The sequence below is a fragment of the Martes martes genome (assembly GCF_963455335.1).
Source record: "Martes martes genome assembly, chromosome: 18".
Classification (NCBI taxonomy): domain Eukaryota; kingdom Metazoa; phylum Chordata; class Mammalia; order Carnivora; family Mustelidae; genus Martes; species Martes martes.
The window spans coordinates 34,134,982-34,157,432 of NC_137906.1; the positions used below are offsets into that span (position 1 = coordinate 34,134,982).

The following is a 22,451-nucleotide window of genomic DNA, read 5'->3' on the forward strand; positions in this document are numbered from 1 at the left end:
TTCCCACACAGGGCCCCGCCTGCCCTCCCCTGCCCCTGGCACCACGTCGTTGACTGCCAGCGGCCCCGTATATGTAGGGTCACAGACGGCTTGTGCTCGGGAGTGAATTCTGAATATGGGCCACAAGCACATCTGGCCAGAAGCTGGGGCTCCGTGTTGACGGAGGAGTGGCTGGGATTTCCAGTGACGTCATTCGGTCTCCCCAAACCCAGTTTCCTGAAAAATGCAGATGCCGGGCAACTGGGTGGCTCAGTGGGTTAAGCCTCTGCCTTCGGCTCAGGTCATGATCCTAGGGTCCTGGGATCGAGCCCCGCATCGGGCTCTCTGCTCGGCAGGGAGCCTGCTTCCTCCTCTGTCTCTGCCTGCCTCTCTGCCTACTTGTGATCTCTCTGTCAAATAAATAAATAAAATCTTAAAAAAAAAATGCAGATGCTTTCCACCTCTGAGGTCTCCTACTAACAAGACCCTGGGCCAAGATAGGCCTCAGCTGCATTGTCAGAGCAGCGAGTCAGAAGCGAACGCGGCCTTGGTGTGCATGGACCGCGTCACTTAGCTGCGTGTCTCCTTTGGGTCCGCAGGAAATCCCTCTGGACCAGGTGGACATAGACACGGAGAACGAGATGCTCGTCACCGTGGCACACTTCCACAAGGAGGTGTTCGGGACGTTTGGGGTTCCATTTCTGCTGAGGATACACCAGGTGAGGGCCGGGCTGCGAGGTCGAGGACCCACCGCCCGCGGTGCTGTGGGCTTCGCGCTGCCGAGCCGGGGCCCCTGCCTGCTGGGCTGATGCCGAGCTCTGCTGGTGTCCACGCGGGCCGCACGCAGGTGAGTGTGTACACACGTGTCCTTTACCGTTCGTAGGGCGAGCACTTCAGAGAAGTCATGAAGCGGATCCAGAGTCTGCTGGACATCCAGGAAAAGGAGTTTGAGAAGGTACGCGCCTTGGGCACTTGGGAGGGATGTATGGGCCGCGCCCCGAAATCTTGGCTCAGGAGGCAGCTGAGACTTGGGCCAGAGGTGAGCGTTGGCTTGTGCCCGGAGTTCACGGAGGAGGGCCCTTCTGTCTTTCAGTTTAAATTTGCCATTGTGATGATGGGCCGACACCAGTACATCAACGAGGATGAGTATGAAGTGAACTTGAAAGACTTTGAGCCCCAGCCTGGTAAGCGCCCTTCCACGGGCCGAGCAGCGGGCGGCCCACCCCGGTTCTGGTGGTGTCTGTGCATGTGAAGCAGGGAGGAGCAATGCGTGGCCATGGTCACGTTGTTGGTGGCTCACTGGCAGGGCGCGCTGGGAAGCCACTGGCACGGTCCGTGAGGGTGGGTGGGGCTTGGCTCCGAGTCCCAGCTTCCCCGGGAGCCGCCCCGCGGGCCGGCCCCTGGCCCTCCCGCTCCTGGGCTTGCTGTCCGTCAGGTCTCAGCCGTGTCTCTCTCTCCACCAGGTAACATGTCTCACCCTCGGCCTTGGCTAGGGCTCGACCACTTCAACAAAGCCCCAAAGAGGAGTCGCTACACTTACCTGGAAAAGGCCATTAAAATCCATAACTGACTTCCTTACCCAGTGTGTGCAAGGCGAGGGGCCGTGCGTGGGTGTGTGCCCCTTTTTAACAGCCTAGAACTTTGGTCCACGTGCACTCTGTCCGAAGTCTTCAGCAAGAGGGTTTGCTGCTGATGTTAATTTTATTTTGTTGAGGCTGTTCAGTTTGGCTTCTCTGTATCTATTGACTGCCCTTTTTGAGCAAAATGAAGGTGTTTTTATAAAGCTTGGATGCCAATGAGAGTTATTTTACGGTAACCACAGTGCAAGGCGACCGCCAGCATAACGGGGGTGGGGGGAAGGGGTGAGGGCCGCGAGGCTCTGGCGAGAGGCCTCTGGTGTGTTCCCAGCGGGCGGAGGCCGCCCGGCTGCCTTCCTGGGGTCACGGTCACCGGCCCCGCCGCTGGGCTCGCGTGGAGGCTCGTCTGCCGTATTTCCTTCCGTTCTACTTGCCATGACCTTCTGTGCATCTGTAAAGGCAAAACAGAGAAACTCACAACCTAATAAATAGTGCTCTTCCTTCACTGCGTGTCCTGTCCCCCTTCCTCGGTCCTCCTCCCGCTGCCCGGGTCTCAGTAAACGTGTCTCAGCCGCCAGCCACCACCATTCCGCAGCCGCGCACACCGTGGAGGCGCTGGATACGGATGCGGGCCTGGCGGGCGGTGCCGGGTCATTCTGTTCACTTGGAGACGCCCGTCAGAGGGAGGTGTGCTCTGCTGCCCCTCGGCAGGCCTAGCGAGCTCACCGTCCCTGCAAGCAGTGAGGCGGGTGTCCGCAGAAGTTCCTCGAAATGGAACAGACGGAGCGAGACAAGGAGGGCCTTTTAGCAAAGAGGGCATGCTCACTAGTGGTCAGCAAGCTGTCGACTTTGTAAAAAAGTTAAAAGAAAAAAAAAAGAGAAATGAAATTGTATATTTAATGAATGAACATGTACAATTCGCCACTGGGAGGAGGTGACTTTGTTGGGTGCATTTAAGTGACTTTCACTGATGTTGATACTCATTGTGTGTAGTTTTATTTCAGTCCCAGGCTTGTTTCCTTTTATTTTGGAGCTAATGCCGGCTGCGTGTCTAGTTTTGAGTGCAGTAAAATAGAATCAGCAGATCACACTTATTTTTCATCCTTTTCCAGGATTTTTGTTTGTTTCTGTAGCAGCAATGTACACCAACTCTTCCTGTATATTGCCTTTTTGCTGGAAAATGTTGTATGTTGAATAAAATTTTCTATAAAACCTACAATCCGCTGAGTGGCGTGGAGGTGAGGGAGGTCTCTGTTCCCCCTGCTGGTCGTGTTGCTCACGGATGGTCCTGGTTTCCTGGGGGTTTTGGATTTTGCCTTCCATGTAAGGCGAAAACGGACCGTTTAAGCTCAAGCAAGAGGAGGTTTTCCGGGAGGAACCCGGGCACACAGGAGGCGGCTGGAAATATTACTGGAACGGTGGGAAGTGATGCCCAGACCCGTCCGCACGGGTTCCTGGGCTCTGCGCTGGTCTTGGATTCAAAATGACTTTGTTTCCAGGTTTCCACGGCCTCGTGTGTGCCTTCCCTCCCCAGGAGCTGTCTCCCGAGGGGCACGGGTGGCACGTCGCAGGGGCGTCCCGGGCGCGCCCGGAGCCCTCCTGCCGTAGGAGGAGGCGTGGCCAGGCCAGTGAGGCCTTTTTCTGTGGATGACTTTGGGCATTATTACGTGGTCGATCTTCTGTTTTCGCTTTGGCCGTGGCTTGGTTCTGGTCGGGGAGCTGGCACCGTGTTGTCCCCAAAGCTGTTCAGTGACTGTTCTTCCGAAGGGCTGGCAGTGTGGACGTGTTCTGCGTTTACTTGTCCGTTCCCTCCCAGCCGGGGGCTTGAGCGTCCGAGTTGATGAAACATTCTTTGGGGCACGGGGTGGTACTGCCTTTAGCTCATTCTAAACCCTGGGGACGTTCCTGAGTCTGTTGATGGCCCTCAGACTCCCCAGACGGACGCGTCCCTTGGGAACGTGGCGGAACGTGTGACCTGCACGGGGGCGCCGGGGGCGGAGAGAAGCGGCCTCGCGTTACCAGTGAGGAGCGCGCCAGTCCTGCGTTTGCCTTCCCTCAGGGTTCCCCGCGGGGCCCGCTGGGGCGTCTTTGGAACGCGTTGCTGGCCTTGCTCGGAGCGCCAAGGCCGCGGTCTCGGGGACCGCCGCTTCCAGCGGGGCGGGGGCGGGTGTCGCCGCGGTGGCGGCCCGCGGGGTCTGCGTGCGGTCCGCTGGCAGGTGCGGCTCTGGTGCAGAGCGAGGCCGCGGGGTGAGGTGCCCCGACCGCGTTCTGTGCCGGACTCGGGACAGCGGACTCTCAGGACTGTGTCTTCCCAGGCGGGCCTCGGCCGAGGCTTTCCCGCTGCGTGTCCCTGTTGGCTTTGAGGGGCGGCGGAGGTGCGTGCGTGGTGTTGGGGACGGACACCCGTGCGGAAAGCGCCGTGCGGGGCAGACGCTGGTGCTGGGGGCCTGAGCTCGGCCCCCTGGCGGCTCGGCTTGGCTCAGCGCTGCTGCCCGAGTCTGGGAGTGGCCACCCCGTCCTACGAAGCCTGGGTTCCAGCAGACCTTGATAAAACTGGGTGAAGGTGCTCAGAGCCCCCCGACCCTGCCGTGGAGGGGCCGGGAGCCGGGGCGGTGTCTGTGGGATGGAGCGGTCGGTCAGCGGTTGGCCTGTGCGGGAGCGGCTGTCCGAGATCGCCCTTGGCGCCAGGCCTTGCCCTTGACGGACACCACAGACGGCCGTGTCCGACTGTCGTGTGAGAACCTTGTGCCCCCGCGGAGTCCAGTCGGGGGGCCGCAGTCTCTCCCTGCATCTTGCTGTGTCTCCGTGGCCCGGGGCCCCAGCTGCAGCCCGTGGGTCTGCCGGGCCCTGGACGTGCCGCCCAAGGGCTTGAAGGTGGGTTTTAAATTTAACTTAAATTGCTGCAAGTCATTAATGAGCTCTACTGTGTTGGAAAAGGACATTCACTTTTCTTTTTTAAGATTTTATTTATTTGACAGAGCACAAGCAGGGGGAGCAGAAGGAGAAGCAGTTATCCCGATGGGCTCTATCCCAGGAGCCTGGGATCATGACCTGAGCCGAAAGCAGATGCTTAACTGAGCCCCCCAGGCGCCCCTGGAAAAGGCCGTTCTAACCCAATTTTCCCCATGTTATGGGTTGTTCCAGCAGTTAGCTCACTTGGAGCCTCTACTTAAAACCTAAAACAGGGGCGCCTGTGTGGCTCAGTGGGTTAAAGCCTCTGCCTTCGGCTCAGGTCATGATCTCAGGGTCCTGGGATCGAGCCCCGCATCGGGCTCTCTGCTCAGGGGGGAGCCTGCTTCCTCCTTACTCTCTGCCTGCCTCTCTGCCTACTTGTGATCTCTGTCAAATAAATAAAATCTTAAAAAAACCTAAAACCTAAAAACTAGTGGGTTTGCCTGACCTTTTCATGAGTGCAGAGCCTTCTGGGGCTCTCATTGGACGGGAGCAGAGTTAAGACGGGGCCTCCCGAGCCCTTTGCCTTGCGGGCGGGGGACAGGGGCCTGCGCGGACTCGCTCTTTCCCCCCTTCCCCTTTGCGGAAGGCTTTGAAGCCAGGCCCACGGGGGTTCTCAGAGGGGTCAGAGCAGAACTGTAGGGCGGGTCCCTGCAGGTCTACCCGCTGATGCAGGGATCCAGGAGTGGGCCTGTGTGTCCACACCACCATCTGCCCGGAGCTGGTAAAGGCTCGAAGGTGTGATAAAATGGGGCGCCTGGGGGGTTCAGTCGGGTAAGCTTCTTATGCCTTTGGTTCAGGTCATGATCGCAGCGTCCTGGGATCGAGTCCTGCGTTGGGCTCCCTGTTCTGCAGTCTGCTTCCTGCTCCCTGTGCTTGTGCGATCACTTGTGCGTTCTCTCTCATAAATCAGTCTCTAAAAGGAAGATGTGTTACGATGTTGGGAGGGAAAAGTACACTCGGAACCCCCCTGGCGTTTACCTTTTCCCTTCCTCGTGGGTGAAGAGCCGGCCCCTTCAGGCTCCTTTTTGCGAAGTCAGCCTCGTAGTGGGCGGGCGGCAGAGGTGGGTCCAGGGCCGTGTCTGGCTGCTGCCCGGGGCGCTTGCTTTCAACCCCGGCCTGGGCCCTCACCTGCTTGCCTCTGCCCACACAGCCTGGCTCGGCCTGGGTGCCCGCAGCTACCTGAGGTGGCCCAGCTTCCGCGAGCGCTCCTGGGAGTGGGGGGCCCCCCCTCCTGACAGAGGCTCACTAGCTCCTTAGCCTGCCTGCCCCCGGCCAGCACCCGCCCTCCAGCCTGCGCCTGCGATATGGGGGTGGGGCCCTGTCCAATCTCTGGGTGTTGGCCATGCTCGGGGGAGAGAGTGGCTAAGAGAACCGTCAGCTGTCCTTGCAACAGTCGTCACTATGAAGTGCGCCATGCTGCCTCTGGGCAGCCCAGAGTGACCAGGCTGTGCCGCCTGACGGGGCTCTTGGCCTGCCAGGTGCAGGGCTGACGACGTCAGCCTCCCGCTTCCCGGTGCTCCCAGCCGGCCATCTGGAGCGGAAGGAGCAGGGCCGTGCCCACTTAGCGGCGAGGAGGGCTTGCAGGATCCCAAGGCCGGGTGGGTCTCTCAGCCCCGGGCCCTTGCGGCCACACTGCCCCGGTGGCCCTCAGGAAAAGTCATGCCCTGGGAGGAGGTCGCAATCCCCCGGCTTGATCCTGTAGTGAGATTTCGGGACGGGACCACTGAGGCCCTTTGGGGTGGGATCCCTCGTCTAGGCGGTGAGCAGGCCCTGGGATCATGGGACAGTAGGGAGTGCTGGGGCTTAGCCCCACTGTTGCTGGGGGAGGGGTCTGTGCAGCTGGACCTACGCTGGGATTTAAAAGAAGTCAAAGTCTGGATTTTCGTTGTGAATCTCTTCATTTTTAAGTCTACAAATGACATTTTCTTACACCGGGTAGTCGGAGTCAGAAAGGCCCGGGGAGCGATTGTTGGGCTCACGGCTGGGTGCCGGCCAGAGCTGCACAGGACCTCAGGGGCGCACAGCCTCGGAAGAAGGGTTTGGTGACGGCTGAGCCAGGCCGGTGATGGAGGACCCCGAACCTTGGCGCTTGAGGCATCATGAGCGGCACTGCACGCACGGTGACCCTGTCCTAGGACGGACCGCTCCTGGCTACAGAGCCACCTGGGAATCCCAGTCCAAGCCAGCAAGCTACTCGTTGAGCATGGGACCCGAACACCGCCCTCGGGGTGAGGTCTGCAGGCGCATCCGGCCTTGGCCGCGACCGCAGAGCCGGGCACGCCTCTGACTGTCCCCACAGGGGCCGGGCGACTCCACCCAGGTGTGGAGTTCCTACAGACCCAAGACGGCCTGGTCCCGGTGAAGACGGCTCCCGCGTGCTGCTGGCTGGCAGCCTGGCCTGTCTCGCTGGCTGCTTCTCGCCGTCATTGTGTTCCACCGTCGCCTTCAGATGCGGAGCCCAGGTGGGTGGCTCCCGTGTTGTCTCCCTGGGTTCTCCCGGCGCCCCCACCCTGTCCTGATGAGAGACGGGTCCCTAGGTACTGTGTGCCCACTGTGTCACACGCTCTAGGGCTCTTCAGCTCCTGATTACTGGAGTGGAGGCCCCCCTGCCTGGGTGTCCGCGCTAAAGGCTGGGCGGTGCGGGGGAGGGAGCATTATAACAAACTGTTGGTTTTTTTTTTAAATTTAACTCCTAAAAGGGACACTCAGTTCATTCTCTCTTCTGCCCTCTAATTCACTCACTTCCCTTCCCCTTCTATAGGAAATCCATTTCCCTTGAAAAGCTGGGTGAGTAACAGTCATCTTATTTTGCAAAATAAAATTCCCTCGCGGGGGCACCTGGCTGGCTTAGTCCAACGAGCAGGCTCTTGGGGTTGTGAGCTTGAGCTCCACATCAGCTACAGCGATCAACTAAAAATAAAACCTTTAAAAGCAAAAGCCCCCCCTTTGTCGTGCCCCAGATTTCCCTCTAGGCTCTCCCCAGGCCCTGCAGACCCCGTGTCACCAGAGGGGATCCTGCACCTGTCCCAAGCACACACGCACAGGCGCACACACACCAACCCACCCACCCCCGGCTGGAGGTGCAGAGACGTTCTCGGAGATGCCGAAGCTTGAGCTGACGGGAAGGGGCTGGGGAAGGCGTTGTTACGTGCACTGCAGTTTCTAAGGGGTCCGATCGGTACTGGGGAGCCTGGGGGGGGTACGTACCTCACTCCCTGTGGCTACCTGAGCACCAGCTGAGCTCTCTGTGCGAGCCCCCCGGGGCAGGAGGGACCCCAGCAGGACACACACACACGAAAGGCACTCAGTGGACATTTATTTTGTGCATGTTCACAGGCGATGGTAGCGGAAGAGCTCCTGTCGGCACACGGGGCACGTGTGCTTCACGTCCATCAAGCTGTCCACACAGAAGGGGAGGAAGCAGCAGCCCAGGAAGCACCTGCAGCGTCAGCAGCAGTGGGGTGTGGGCGCGGCCCCCCTCGGGGAGGGGGCAGCCCTGCGGTCCTCCCCAGGGGTCCCCTCTGGCCTTGCTCCTGCCCCGCCACCCTCAGGGGTGCTGGGGACCCTGCCCGTTCATGCCCCGTGGCTGCCCTCCCGAACCCTACAGGCCAGATGCCTGGGATGCTCAGCGCCCCTGCGGAGGCGGGGGGGGGGGCACTCACCCAAACACGAAGAGGCCTGTACACAGCATCCAGGTGAGGACCCCTGGGACCGGGGTGGTCACTGTGATGATGTAGTTCCCGCAGTACTGACATACGGACCGTATGGGAGTGGCAGTCCCCATCCTAGGCAAGCTGGTGAATACTGCTGGGGACGGGGGGAGGGCAGCTCAGACCCTGGCTGCCGCCTCGCCCTCCCTGGTGTCCACTGCTGGCCGGGCTCCCCTGAGCGCCCAAGGCCCCCCATGTGAGCTCTGGCTTTGTCTCATAGACCCGTGTCCCACCACCCACTGTCACCAGCCTTCGGGACCCAGGGGCCTGCCTCCGTCAAGACACCCCATGTCAGGACACCCAGGGAATTTGGGAGCATCTCTGGGTTTAAAGTCAGCAAGCGCCCCCGGACAGCATGCTGCACCGTCCCCTTTCCGGGGTGTCCGTGACAGCTAGAGTGGCTCTGGAATCCCTGCCCTAGGTAGAAAGCTCCAACCCCTTGGTGAAGTGTGGCAGGAAGACAAAACCGAGAACCTGTTGGCATTCTCGTGTCCTCCCGCATTTGCCATTGGGGCAAAAAAACGTGTCTAGCTCTTTCAACACCACGGCCATTTCTACAGTCTTGGGTGTGTGGAGAAAGGGCTTTGGTGGTGGCTGAGTTTGTTAAGGCAATAGTCCCGGTGAGCTTTAGTGTTCCGGCCAAGGACTCAGGGTCTGGGCCGGACAGCTCTCTGGAGTTTGTGGCCTCTGGGGCCGGAGGGGAGGGGGAGCGGGGACCTGCTAGACGGGGCTGCAGCCTCCCTGGTGGGGCAGGGAGCTACGAGAAGAACCCTGTGGCTGGTATGCGCGTCCCTAATGGTCTCTGGCTCTGAGGGGGTCTTCTCCATCCCGTCCCCTGGGAAAGTATAGCCCAGTCCCGCAGCGCTCTACCCTTGGAGACCTCTGAAGTGTTCTCAAGTCCCTGGCTCACTCGTGAACCTGGGCGGGGGGGGGGGGGGTCCGGCTCTCCCCAGGATTTCACTCCAGAGCCCTTCCTGAGTGCCCACCGTGGACCAGCCCCCTCCACCCCCGATTTCCCATCGGAGAGGAGGTGCTGGGGGGCCAGAGTCTCAGCAAGTGGTCAGGGCGGTCTGAGTCTGAGCCCAGGAACATGAGGGGGGACGGGGTAAAGGCACTCACCTGGCTGAATCCCCTGGGGGCCTTGCACGTACAACGGGGGAAGAATGTGAGTTCCTGGAGGCGGAGGAGGAGGAGGAGGGGGCGGCGGCGGGGGCGGTGGCGGCGGCTCTTTGGGAGAGAGGAAGGAAACACACTCTCAGATCCCAGGGCCTGCTGCGTGCCAGGCGCCAAGCTGACAACGTGGCCAGCCCGAGGATGCCACCCACTTTACAGGAGGGCAAGCTGAGGCCTGGAGGGACGAACACCGGTGGCCGAATGGCACGGATGGAGCGGCCGGGGTTTGGACCCAGACGTTCCTGGCCCCAAGTGTGTCCTCAGGTCCTAGGATGCAGGAGCTTCCGGGAGGCACTGCCAAGAAGCTGAGGATAGAGAGCGGCAGCGGCAGCGGCAGCAGCGGGCCGGGACCTCTCAGCCGACTGAACGCCCCCCCCCCTTTTTTTTTTTTAAAGCATCTGCCTACGGGTCAGGTCAGGATCCCAGGGTCCACGGAGCCCCAAGTCGGGCTCCCTGCTCAGCGGAGAGCCTGCTTCCTCTCCCTGCTGCTCTGCCTACTGGTGCTGTGTCAAGTAAATTAATAAAATAGAATCTTAAAAAAAAAAATCTTGAGCATTTGTTCTGTGCCCAACTCAGCTGACCCTTTTCACGTCCCTCACTCCACGGACTTGCCGGCACGCCAGTGAGGGGGCCCTGTGGTATCACTGCAGTTTTGCAGGTGGGGAGACCAGGCTCAGAGAGGTTAAGTAACTTTCCTGAGGTTCCCCCGGTGGGTATGAAAGTCGTGCATACCCACCTTCAGAGCACATGCCACTGCGTGTTAAGCCCCTTGCCTCTGGACAGGACAGCTCCAAGGGGGGCCGTGTTTCACCTGCTGCATCTAGGATCCTACGCCTGCCCACACTGCTCCCAGCCTCGTTCCCTCCTGCCCCACAAGGGGCCTTCCACTCCACGTGGCTGCCAACCTGGCCCCCAGCTCCCAGCCTGTGGCCGGTCCCCGAGGCAGGGGCAAGGCTGTCTGGACACGGCATTCTGGGATCCGGAAACACAGAGTGTGGTCAGGGAGGGGGAAGACGGGAACCGCATCATCATCATGACCGTGTGGTCAACAGGTGGGGGGGTCCACGTGTGTCTATGGGGAAGCACACGGACCCTTCACATGGGGAACTGCCTCTCCCAGGTAGGGGCCTCGCGGCTTGAAGGGGGCAGCCAGAGCACAAGCAGCCCCTCCTCACTTCCGCCACACAGACCCGACTCCTGGGGACAGGTACCCCCAGCAGCCCCACCTGCTGGGTTTTATACCCATTTTATAGGTGAGGAAAGCAAAGGCCAGGGAGGAAGTAACCAGTCACCGGGCCTCACGGGAGTGAGCAGCTGCCAGCCCTGCACCAACGAGCTCTTAATCCTGTCGCCCATTTTCCAGATAGAAAATGGATCCAAAGAGATTGAGTGACTTGGCCAAGATCTCATTAGCAGGGCCAGGACCCCTGAACTGGCCACCCCTGCCAATCTGGGCTGTCTGGCAAAGGGCGTGGGCAGGGGACAGCAGGGGCAGGTCGTACCTGATATGTGGGAGCTATTTTTCTTCTTTGATGACTTTTTAACACTTTTAAGAGAGGACATGGGATGATGGAGACCCCACTTTGTCCCACGTTGGGTCACATGGTCCCCAGGTTGGTGAGGGACAGCAGGAGGCCAGGATTCAGCCCCCAGCTGAGCAAGAGGACCCAGAGCCTCCTCTCCTGCTTCCTATGGGCCCCAAAGCCAGCCTGTCACCCGGAGCTGGGGGCGGGGGGACTCTCACCTGGGGGAGCGTTCCATCTTGGTGCTCCGGGCGTCCTGTGTTCCAGCAACGGTATCCGGGCAGTGTCGGGTTCCGGGTTCTGAGCGGCCGAGCGCTTGTCTCCAGTCCCCATGATGCCTGGTTGTCCTCGGACCAAGAGTGTGGGCCCCCCGGGCACCCCCTGCCAGGCCTGGCTTGGGCGTAACAGCCATTGTGACGTGCGCCCTCACAGTGGCCGAGGGCCGGGCTCTGGCTCCGCTCTGCGGAGGGCGGGGCAGCTCCCAGGGCCGGGGTGAGCAGCCTTCCGAGGCGGCCCTCTTCCCCGGGCCCACGGCCCTTCTCGGAGGCCCAGCCGAAACCAGCCCCAAGTTCCCAGAGTGCAGGGGTCAGGGTCGGGGGCAGGGGACACCAATCCAGAGACTTAAACATAGGAATCCAACGAGCGCTAGTGATTCTGCTCTGAGGAGGTCATCGTGCCGGGTGCCAAGAGCCAGCAGTGTGGACGTTCGCGTCCTGTTACCGAGAAACGCAGGGAGGCCTATGGACACACTACGTACACATGTGTACACACAGATGTGGTGTCTCCACACAAGCCCCACCGCCTCCCTCGCCTGCTGAGCTGTGTGAGTTCGGGCAGATGCTAACTCACCCCCGACCCCCCCATCCCCCGGCTTCCTCAGCTGTAAAATGGGGACGCTAGATGCTGCTGTACAGGACGGTTGGGAGAGCAGATGAGACGCAAGCCGGGCACTGGGCATGAAGCCAGGCTGGTGTTACTACTGCAAAATGACCACTGGCCGGAAGAGCCCAGAAGACACACTCCCAATTGCTGAAGGCGGCCTGTGGGTCCAGAGCTGGTTCGGGGCTTTAACCAGGGGTCACGCCCGGTGGGGACAAGGCCAGGATTTGTGCCAACAAAGGCACGAAGGGAGGGCTGTGTGCTCGGGCACTAAACTGTGTCACAAAATGACGGGGACCAAATGTTATGGTGAGTCTCGGGGCGGGGATGGGTCTTCCATTAGGGCCAGTAACACTCTTCCTATACGTCCACCCCAAAGACCGGCAGGAGTATCAGGACTAGTGGGACAGCAGAAAAGACTCCAAATAACCCAAATGTCCATGCACAGCTACTCTGAAACTACCCAAAATAAAGGAAGGAAGGAGGGAGGGAGGGGAGGAGAGGAGAGAGAAAAGAGAATGCATTTCATAAATGACTACGGGCTAGTCTCTCCAGGACACATCGCTAGAAAACCAGGAAGTTATATATAACTCTAACTACGTGAGAATAATTACATATATACCGTGCGTGTGCATGTCAAGAAATGGGGAGGGATATACATATTGCCATATGATCCTCACTACCTGTTACACAGGAACTCAATAAATATCTATTACACAGGAACTCAATAAATATCTATTGATTAAGTAAATACACACAAACAAAAATGCCCAAGACGAAACAAACGAATGAGTTTTAAAAACTGAAGGTTGATGTTGAGGGAGTTGGGCGGGGGGGCGGGGTGGGGGGGGAACAGGTTCTCTCCACACCTTGCTTTGCAGGTTTGACTTTGGAACCCTATCGTTCCTTTTACTAATTTGAAAGGAAGCACAGACAGAAGAAAAAAGCAACAGCGAACAACGGACGGCAACGGAAAACAAACAAATGCGGCTGTATATCAAGATTTCTTCCACGGGACACAAAGCACAAGCCATAAAAAGAAAAACTTGAAAGACGACTTCATCAAAGCACCTGCTCTTCAAAAGACACCGTGGGGGAAGGAAAAAAAGCGAAGCCGCAGGCAGGAAGTAGTAGCAGTATAGGTACCCAGTAAATAAAAGAACTCCAACTGACCAATTTCAAAAATTCAATGTCAAAGTGTACAGAAGACCCAAACGGGCACCCAGGTGGCTCAGTCAACTGGTAAGCGTCTGCCTTCAGCTCAGGTTGTGATCCCAGAGTCCTGGGACCGAGCCCAGCATCGGGCTCCCTGGTTGGTGGGGAGTCTGCTTCTCCCTCTGACCCTCTCCCTGCTCCTGCTCTCTCACTCTCAAATAAAGAAATAAAATGTTAAAAATTTAAAAAGAAGACCGAAGCAGACACTTCACCCAACGGGGAACCTCATACGCTGCTGGTGCGAGTGTGAAATGACGCGTCACTTTGGAAGGCTGCGGTTTCTTACAAAGGTAAACACAAGCCTGCCTGGACCAGCAATTCCGCTCCCAAGATTTCTGCCCGGGAGCGAGAAAGACCCATAGGAGAAGATTCACAGTCTTCCTGTCCTCCTCATCGCCAGAATTTAGAAGCCCAGACAAGTGGGAACAGATGAGCAGACAGGCATTTATACCAGGGAACGCTGCTCAACACAAAAAGGAATTACAATCTTCTCGGCAAGATGCGTATGTGTCAAAAATGATTTTGAGCGGGGCGCCTGGGTGGCTCCGTGGGTTAGGCCACTGCTTTCAGCTCAGGTCGTGTTCCCGGAGCCCCACATTGGGCTCCCGGCTCTGCGGGGAGTCTGCTTCTCCCTCTGACCTTCTCCCCTCTCACTTTCTCTCTCTCAAATGAATAAATAAAATCTTAAAAAAAAAAAAAAAAAGATTTTGAGCAGAGCAAAACAAAACAAAGAAACCAAAACAACAACAACAACAATAAAACCTGACCTCAAATAGTACATTAACTGGTGATTCTATTTGTTTGGGGTTCGAACGCAGACCAAGCTAAGCTCCAGGGAGGGAACTCAAAACAGAGGTTGCTTCTGGACTGGAGAGTGGAAGGTTGACTGCAAAGGGCACAACAGAACTTGATAAAATGACGGAAAGATGACTGTCGTGACTACATAACTGTACTCATTTATCCAAACTCCTGCAGCTTGCACCCCTGGATTGTTAAAAAGGTAAAAAGGCACCCCAAATTCTCATCATCTGTCATCAGTGGGAGCATACATAGTCTGGAAGTTTCTTGCAAACCTAACCCTAAACCTATCCTATGACCCGGATATATCATGCCTGGGCGTTTCCTCAGGAGAAGGGAGACATGTCCATAAAAAGAGAGTCCTAGCAGATTTATTTAAAATAGCCCCAAACTGGGCGCCTGGCTGGCTCGGTCAGTTCAGTGTCCAACTCAGCTCAAGTCATGATCCCACGGTCATGAGATCAAGCCGCGTGTCGGGGCTTAAGATTCTCTCTCTCCTCCTCCCTTTGCCTCTTTCACCTCCCCCTCTCTAAAAAAAACCTGGAAACCACTCTGGTGCTCATAAACAAGAGAACGGATAAACTGTGGGATATTCCCAGGCTAGACGACTACTCACCAGGGGGAAGGCATCCTTCACGCAACCACATAAACGAACTGCAAACGCGTCGTGTGAAAGCAGCCTTCCGCAGGCGTGCGCGCTGTATGGTCCCATTTCAATGGACTTCCTGGTAAGACATGCGTCACAGAAGCAATGAGAACAGTGCTTGCCAACAGGGGAGTGGACTCAGTAACAGAAAGGGCTTGAGGGAACTCTGGGCTGGTAGAGACGTCCCATGTCTTGGCAGGGGTTGGCACTACACAGGTGCACGCACTTGTCAAAGCTCGAGGAGTGGTACGCTGAGATTTGTATCCTTCCTGACAAACGTTTTCAAAAGCTGCAGACAGACACTGAATTCTAGTCAATGACCTGTGGGAGCTGAAGTGTTTAGGAGCAAAGTGTACGGCCACCTGCAGCTCACTTTTAAAGTCATGGGAAGGTAAAAGGGGTTGATGGATTCTCAGATACCTCTGAAAAAACGAACCTTGCAAAACAGTGACAGCTGCAGAATCGAGGTGGTGGGTCTGGGGGTGTTCATCATTTCCACTTTTCTGCATGCTTGCACAGTTTTTTTAACAGTAAAATTGGGAGAGGGCAAAAAGTAATTAAAGGAAAAAAAATTCTCTAAAAGAGGTAAGCAAAAACATATATCTTGTATGTCAATTTGATGGCAAAACTATAAAGAACAGACGGACTTAAATGAGGCAGCACAGTGCTGTAGCATTTATGGGCAAAATTACACTTGATCCACAGAATCACTCTCCGAGATCTCTGCCCACCCCACGAAGGGGCAGCAGCGATCTGCTCCTCTATGGCCAAGGCTGATGGAATCTGGTGGAAGCTTGACCCGGGTTAGGTCAACCCAATCTCCCTGTGCAGGACTCTGGAATTGGGGCGGAAGTAGACCACTGGGTTTCTGCTGTTTGCATGAACTACGGGCATTCAAACCCAGTGGCTGTGGGGAGCTTTCATTCCCAGAAAAGTAGAAGGGCGCATGTCTCCCTTTTGTGACGGGAATGCAGCTACACGACAACTGGCATTGGGAGGGAGAATGGGGACCGTCGCTACAATCTACTGTATGCAGAAACAGAGAATAGTAAGTGCTCAGTGAGCATCTGCTTTGTGTGTGTATCACACGTGCAAGCAGCAATACAGCTGTTCCCAGGAGGCCACAGCGCCAGCTGCTGGCCATGGTTATTCCAAACTGGGTCCCACAGCGCCACCCGCCGGCCACGGTTATTTCAGCGGCTAGGTCCCACAGCGCCACCTGCTGGCCACGGTTATTCCAGAGGCTGGGTTGCTCCGGCAGGGAACTGGGAGGGAGAGACTGGGTACTGCGCTCTCGGGCCGCACATCTTCCTCCTTAACGAGATCAGCTTCCTCCGAAGTATCAGCTGCTCGCAGGGTGCCAGCTGTGACGTGTGGTAAGCACAAAGGTGCCATCTTCAAACGGTGGGGGCAGTCCGGGTACACAGGCAGGGGTGCATGGCCTAACAGGTGCCCCATACATGATGAGCACAAGAGATTTGTGTGCTATTACAACCCTTTCTCAGCTGATGGGAAAAAAGCATCCTGAGGAAGCGCTTCCTTAATTCCCACAAAGATGTCATCACGAGCACCACCTCGCCGGTGGGGGCCTGACTCCAGCCCCACCTCCTCAGCCGTCCCTCTGATCGCTCTCTCACCAGTAACTGTGACGCCCTCATCCACAAGTCTTGCAACCTCTGGTCCGGCATTTCTGCCCACGTGCCCAGTGCCCTTCGCTCCCATGATGACAGCTCGTCATCACCTCTTCTGTTCCGTGGCAGGGTGGGGGGCATGTCCTCCGGAGCCCGTGCACACCCCTGTACACACTGGTGTCTTGCTACATCCCCCAGCACCCAGCATGCAGAAGGTGCTCGATTAATGTAGTTTGACTGTATGAATGCCTGAGTGAAGGAAGGAAGGCACAAAGGAGCCGCACGCTGCTTTGACCCAGCCCACCTCATTCGGCTTAAAATCCGCTGGATATCCTACCCCAGGAAACAGGGTCTTTGTACAGGGTTGAGGCCATACAAGATGGGGGACAGTCTCCTTCCTGAGGGATTTTGGGGACGGCGGAACCCCTCGCACAGGGTTGAGATCCAGGCTGTGCCTCTGCACTGGGGCCCTCTGAGAGTGAGTGAATGAGGGAGCAGAACGGCCGGGCTCTCAGCATCCTCCCCGTGGCGCGGCGACTGCCACCAGGGGGCAGCATCAGGCTGCACGAGTCAGCCTTGCCGGCTCCCTCTGGCTCTGTGGGCAGGGACGTCCCCATCCTGTCCCTTCCCCCTGCTCCCTCACCCTCCCTTCAGGGCTTGTCCAGTGCTCCCCAGGGTTGCCCTGGGGCTGAGGACTCCTGTCGTACCCTGAATCCCTCAGGCCAGGTTGGAAGGAGAGAGGGCGTGAGGCCAGCCCGAGGCCACATAGCCAGGCTGTGGTGGAGCTCGTTTAGACCCCAGTCCCTGGCACCCAGACACAGGGCCTCGTCACAAGGGAGCCAGGATGCCTGGCTGGGCTCCTTGGGGCCTCTCTGTAAGCATCGACTCTCTACCAGACTCAGGGCTCCTGGAGGACTGGTTTTTGCTGGTTCATTTTTTACCTCAGCACCCCCCCCAAAAAAGGCCTAGCATAGAGTAGGAAGCATTCAAAGTGTGGGCTCTGTCACTCACAGCTGTGTGTGACCCCGGGGAAGGCATCGTCACCTCTCTGCACAATGGGTCTGATAATCCTTGCTGCCAAGAGTGTTAGGAAGATTTCACGAGACAGTTTTACCTTGTGGTCTGATCCCTTCTGCAAGCTTCTGTTCTGTTCTATTCCATCCTGCCCCTGGGCATTTGCACTTGCTGTTCCTGCTCCAAACGCTCTTCCCGTGAGCTCTATCTGCAACAAACAGGTTTGTGGATTTGGTTACTTGATCGGTATCTGCTGCTCCTACAATGTCAGCTCTGTGAGAGCAGGGACGTCCTTGATTTTGTTCACATCTGTCTCTTCAGTACCTATCCCAGTGTCCCGGACACAGCAGATGCTCAGTCAAGCTTTGCTGCATGAATAATGAATGAAAGATATCCCCGTGAACAACCGAGCTCTGTGCCTGGCACGTAGAAAGCCTGCAACGCGTTAGCAATTAGTAACGTTAATAAGCAAGATGATAACAAGCAGAGCCGCAGAAGCCAGGGCGGGAGGCAGGCTATCCCAGGAATGGCAGTGAGCCTAGAGTGTTGGCAGCTGAGGGTCCTGGGAAGCCCCCTGGTCCTCTCCTGCTGTGTGACCCTGGGCACCTCACTCACCCTCTCTGGGCTATGCTACCTTCTTGAGCAATAAGGCTCTGCAGCTGGGAGCCTGCTTAAAAGGAAAAAAGGCAGTGCAACTCCCCCGCCCTGCTTCCTGCTCATCCTCTGCTCCCAGAAGGGCCCAGCTTGGGCAAGGAGGTGACGGGAGGAGAAAGGAATCCAGAGGAATGAGCTGTAACGATCATTCTTGGGCAGGTGTGGGGCGGGGCTTTCCCCGGCGCCCTCCCTTCCATCTGCTCTGACTGCGGGGGTGCCGGGAGCCCTGGGCGGGAGCTTGCTGGGTCAAACTGGGGCATCCCCTAACCTCTCTGAGCTGAATTTCCAGCTCTGCCAACCACCCCGTCTGCTTTCTCTTCCGCCCAGCTTGGGGCGCGCTGGGGGATGGAGGAACGTGAGGAGGTGTGCACTGCTGTAGTCGCCTTGCACCAAGCCCCCTGCCCACTGGGCCCACGAAAGGAAAGCAGGGTTTCTCCTGCCCTGGGTGCCCATGGGGGCCCTCTCATTAAACAACAGGTACCTCGATGTGAGGGTGACAGGCTTACTGTTTTCCCTGGGTGGCTGTCGTCCATCCCCTGCCCTAAGAACTCTGGGACAGAGCCCCCAGGCCTGCCTGGAGGAGGAGAGGGGGATCTTCTAGACAGAGAAGGCTCTTGGGGTCTAGGGAAAGGCCCCAGGAGCTGCAGGGTGGGGGCGTGTGGTTATGCATGCTTCCATCTGCGTGTGAGTGTGGGGAGATGCTGGTAGTCCTTGAGACACGGGTCTTGGGGGGGCGGGGCTCATCTGCATGGTGTTTGTGTGCAGAGGTTTGCACGTGGAGGTGTGTGTGTGTGTGTTCCTGCATCTGGGGTGGGCTGTGTTAACACAGGTGGGCTCCCGCTTTTCCTCCTCCAGCCAGCAGGCATGGTCAGCTGACTTGGACCTCGTCCTGAGCAGGTTCCAGCCTCGAGGGCTGCCTGGAGGGGGGTCAGCCCTGGTGCAATAAGGCTGAGGGCAGGACCCCTCCACTGGCCTCCCCACCCAACTCTTTCTCAACTGTACACTCTCCTGCTGCCATTTTATGGAAAGGAAAATCGAGTCATCTGCAAGCCCCTCATCCTGACAGACTTCACTGCATCCAGTGACCCTGCTGTGGACCCTATTTCTTCAGTGGGTACTTATTGGGTACCTACTATGTGTCAGGCACACGAAACTAGGGGAGGCAGATAAGGCGCCCGCCCTGGGGAGCTCACACTTTAGGGGGTACCACATTTGGTTCCGGGTGGGGCAGAGAGTCCCCTCTTTTGAGGTGTAATGCCCAGAAAGAGGCAGCCTTGGAAGATATTGGGGAAGAGTTTCCAGCTGAGGGAAGAGCACGTGCAAAGGCCCTGAGGTACCCGGTGGGGTTGCAGTGGTGTGAGCAGAGGGACGTGAGGTTGGGCAGGGAATGCTGAGACCTGATAAGATGGCTTGGGGCTGCTGCACAGAGGGGCAGGGGTTGGAGGCAGACCAGGAACAGGGAAGTGACAGTCCAGAAAGTAGTGGCCCAAAAGAGACAAGGAGCACTAGGCAGGGAGAAGCAAGTGTTCCCAGAACCCAAGCTCCCATCCCTGCTCCAGCCCAGGGGGACCCCCTCTGAGACGTCGGGTGGGGTGACATATCCCGGGTGGGGGGAGAGAATTTCATCTTAAACAGCCTGCGGAATGAGAACCTTGGGGTGTCACATGGCGACATTCAGATCTCAGCCTGTCCCAGTTAGTGCTGTTTGACCTTGGATAAGCTGCACTGCTGATCTGAGCCTCATTTCCCCATTCGTAGAATGGGATGACAATACTTCTGGGTTGCGGTAAGGCTTTAAGAAGTTCAAGTGTGCCGGTCACCAGCTGTGACACACATTACGGCGTGTGGTGTGGCCAACACATTGTGGGGAGCAGAACCGGGTGGCTACTGTCATTACTAGGGCGACACTTAGATTTCAACAAGAAGTGTTTAAAAAAGCAAATAAAAAACAAATAATGCTTACAGTGTATCTAGCTGTGTCCTAAGCATCCATGGGTTCTCTCCCTTCTGCAACAGGACTTTCATCGAGAGGTGCAGTTGTCCCCATCTTATAGATGAGAAATGGAGGTGCCGAGAGAGGGGACCTGCTGAAGAGACACCCAGTCCTTGAGGACGGCAGGCCTGCAGTTATCAACCCCAGGCACGTCCCGCCCGGTCTCCTTCCACCTCACAGATCTACCCCTCCAGTTTGCTCCTGCTCCTTACTGGAATTTTCTTATGTCAAGTCCATCTGAAATGTTGCAGCAGATGAGGCTGGCTTTCATTTAAAGAGAAACAGGGATTTATGGAAGGGTTTTGAGAAACGGAGGGACATGGTGACAAAAATTCTCTCCCTGGCCAGACTTTACTTAGGTCCCTCTGAGCCCTCGGCTATACTACGCCTGAACTTGAGCTTCTGACCCTGTCCTTGCAGAGTCCAGTTTTGGCAAGAATCCTGTCAAGCTGGTTTAGCCAGAATTCCCTACCCTCAGGATCTGTCCAAATTCCTCATCCCGGGCCACCTCCCAGGGGATGCTGATTGCCCTGGCCTGTCTTCTGCAAGAATCCTGCTAGGTCAGCTCAGCCAGAATGCCCCCTACCCTCCGATACTTCCTTCTAGCAATTCCTCGCTCACTGACCCTGCTCTTTGGCCGTAAATCCCTTTTCCTTGCCGTATTTGGAGCTGAGCTCCCTCTTCCTCCCACAGTGCAAAGCCCCGTAGCAGTGGTCCCTGCACCTTCAAGACAGTCCTGAATAAAGTCTTACTGTCTTAACAAGTGTCATAAGTATTTTTTCTTTAGCAATGGTTGGATTTACGCTTTTGAAAGCTCACTCTGGCTCCTGCACAGAAAACAAGTAGGGACACTGATCCTGGCTGGGGGGGGCACAAGTCATGGGAGGAGGCTGTTCCTCCTGGTGAGACAGAAGAGGCCCCCAGTCATGGCGGGAAGGGACCAGGGGTGGGGGGGTAAGGGGTAGGTAGGTAGAGGACTCTCCAATTCATCCCTGCTCTTAGACCTTCCCTTCCCTGGCTGTCACCACTCTTAAGGCCCACTCTGGCTCTGGCCACTGTACCTAAGTACCTCACACTCCCTCTCCTGCCTCAGGACCTTTGCATTTACTCTAACCTCTCTCAAGAATGTCCCTTCCTTTGTCTGCTTAATTACTGATCTTCCACAAGATCTCAGGTCAACTAGCACTTTCCAGAGAAGCCTTTCCTGGCTTCTCCATCCTGGGTGACTCTCCCTGCTGTGGGCACAGCGGGATCTTATACCACTGTGATTACTGATTTAACATCTGCCTCCCCTCTATAACGTCTGGGGCGGGGACAGAACCCACATGAGTTTTGTTTAGTCCCAGGCTTGGAATAGAGCCCAGGTGCAGTAAATATTTCTCAGGTGGCTTAAAAGATAATTGGTCCTTATTGGGCAGAAAAGTTAGGCCAGATCTCGTCTGTGGCTGGCTCAAGTTGGGCCATTAGGCTAGTGCCATGGAACGGGGCCACACTGGTGAGCTGATGTCTCAGGTCACAGGAGACTCAAGCCATGACAATTTGGGAGAGAGAACTCCTCCTGGGACCTGTCTTGTCTGACAGTGCCTAGGGCAGGGCCCTCACTGAACCACGGAGGCTTATCCAGGGCACCATCTGGCACCCTCCTTATCCACCGGCCTGCTGTCTCAACAGGAGGTGACTCCTCCTGGGCGGGTACTGGGTGGGCACTTTTTAACTTCTGGACGCTCAGCACCCCAAACAGAGCCTGGCATGGGCGGCACACCCCGCGAATGACTGCAGCCCAGAAACACACCAAACTTGGGTGTGAAATTCTCAGCGACCGTGGTTAGTTGAGCAGGAACAGGAAGGTTGTTCCTGCTGCTGTAACAAAACACCACAGACCGGGTGGCCCAAGCAACAAACATGGACATCTCACCGTTCTGGAGCCTGGGAAGTCCGAGATCAGGGTGCCAGCAAGTTGCTTGCCGGTGGAGGACCGTCCTCCTGGCTTGAGGACAGCTGTCTTCTTGCTGTGTCCTCAGGGGTCTCGTTGTAGGCAATCAGAGGAGGAAAGGACCGCAGGACAGGGGGAGACGGAGAAGCAGGCAGAGTCGGGGGCTCCAGCAGGGCCCAGAGTCCCAGGATAGCTCCGGGATTCCGCCCCCCCTTCCACCAACCTGAGCCTCGGTCCAGCACTGGGCTTGCTTTTAGGGGCTCCTCTTGCTGCGACTTGCTGTGACCAGGTGGGGGCAGGGAGGTATCGCTTCTCTGTGCCTCAGTTTCCTCTCCTGTAACACGAGAGTCTTGTCACTTACCTGCACAGACACGGGACTCAAGGACCCTACAAGAGGGTGCAAATTAAGAAAAAAACAGAACAAACCAACAACTTTCCCGCTTTTCGTTTTTTTTCTTTCTTTGCTTTTTTTTTTTTTTTTTTTTGCTTTCTTTTCCTCCCCTCTTTAATTCCCTTCAGTTCTTGGCTTGTTCCTTCCCTTCTACCTCTCTTTTCTTTCCTTCTCGCCGTTCCTGGAGCTCTTTCTCTCCGCCATGATGGAGGCGCCCGGGGCCTTCGGGATTCGGGAGCGAAGGTCAGCTTCGGGCCGGACCCGCAGCGGGTGGTTAGGGGAGGGACCCGCTCAGGCCCTCCACTCTTCAGGGGACTTCTCCGACCTGACGTGCTGCACGGGCGGGCATCCCCCCGGCCGCCTCGCGAGGCGACGGGGCC

General features: G+C 57.1%; 2 protein-coding genes across 3 annotated transcripts in view; one reads left to right on the forward strand and one right to left on the reverse strand.

Moving 5' to 3' along the window:
* USP7 (ubiquitin specific peptidase 7) overlaps positions 1-2,775 on the forward strand; it is a 62,231-nt gene extending 59,456 nt beyond the window's left edge. For both annotated transcript variants that reach the window (XM_080829736.1, XM_080829737.1), the window contains exons 28-31: positions 579-698; positions 863-934; positions 1,073-1,163; positions 1,443-2,775. In XM_080829736.1, coding sequence (XP_080685862.1) covers positions 579-698; positions 863-934; positions 1,073-1,163; positions 1,443-1,549 — 390 coding nt within the window. In that variant the 3' untranslated portion in view covers positions 1,550-2,775. The remainder of the gene's footprint in view (positions 1-578; positions 699-862; positions 935-1,072; positions 1,164-1,442) is intronic.
* A 3,619-nt stretch (positions 2,776-6,394) lies between these two features.
* LITAFD (LITAF domain containing) lies at positions 6,395-22,362 on the reverse strand. The gene is made up of 10 exons (XM_080830065.1): positions 22,226-22,362; positions 21,663-22,014; positions 19,718-19,841; positions 17,201-17,308; positions 14,426-14,534; positions 11,139-11,630; positions 9,341-9,448; positions 8,174-8,318; positions 7,719-7,950; positions 6,395-7,026 (listed from the first exon to the last, which is right to left on the reverse strand). Exons 6-9 carry the CDS (start codon positions 11,248-11,250, stop codon positions 7,842-7,844), a joined length of 474 nt encoding a protein of 157 aa, XP_080686191.1. The 5' UTR covers positions 11,251-11,630; positions 14,426-14,534; positions 17,201-17,308; positions 19,718-19,841; positions 21,663-22,014; positions 22,226-22,362; the 3' UTR covers positions 6,395-7,026; positions 7,719-7,841.
* Between the last annotated feature and the right edge of the window lie 89 nt (positions 22,363-22,451).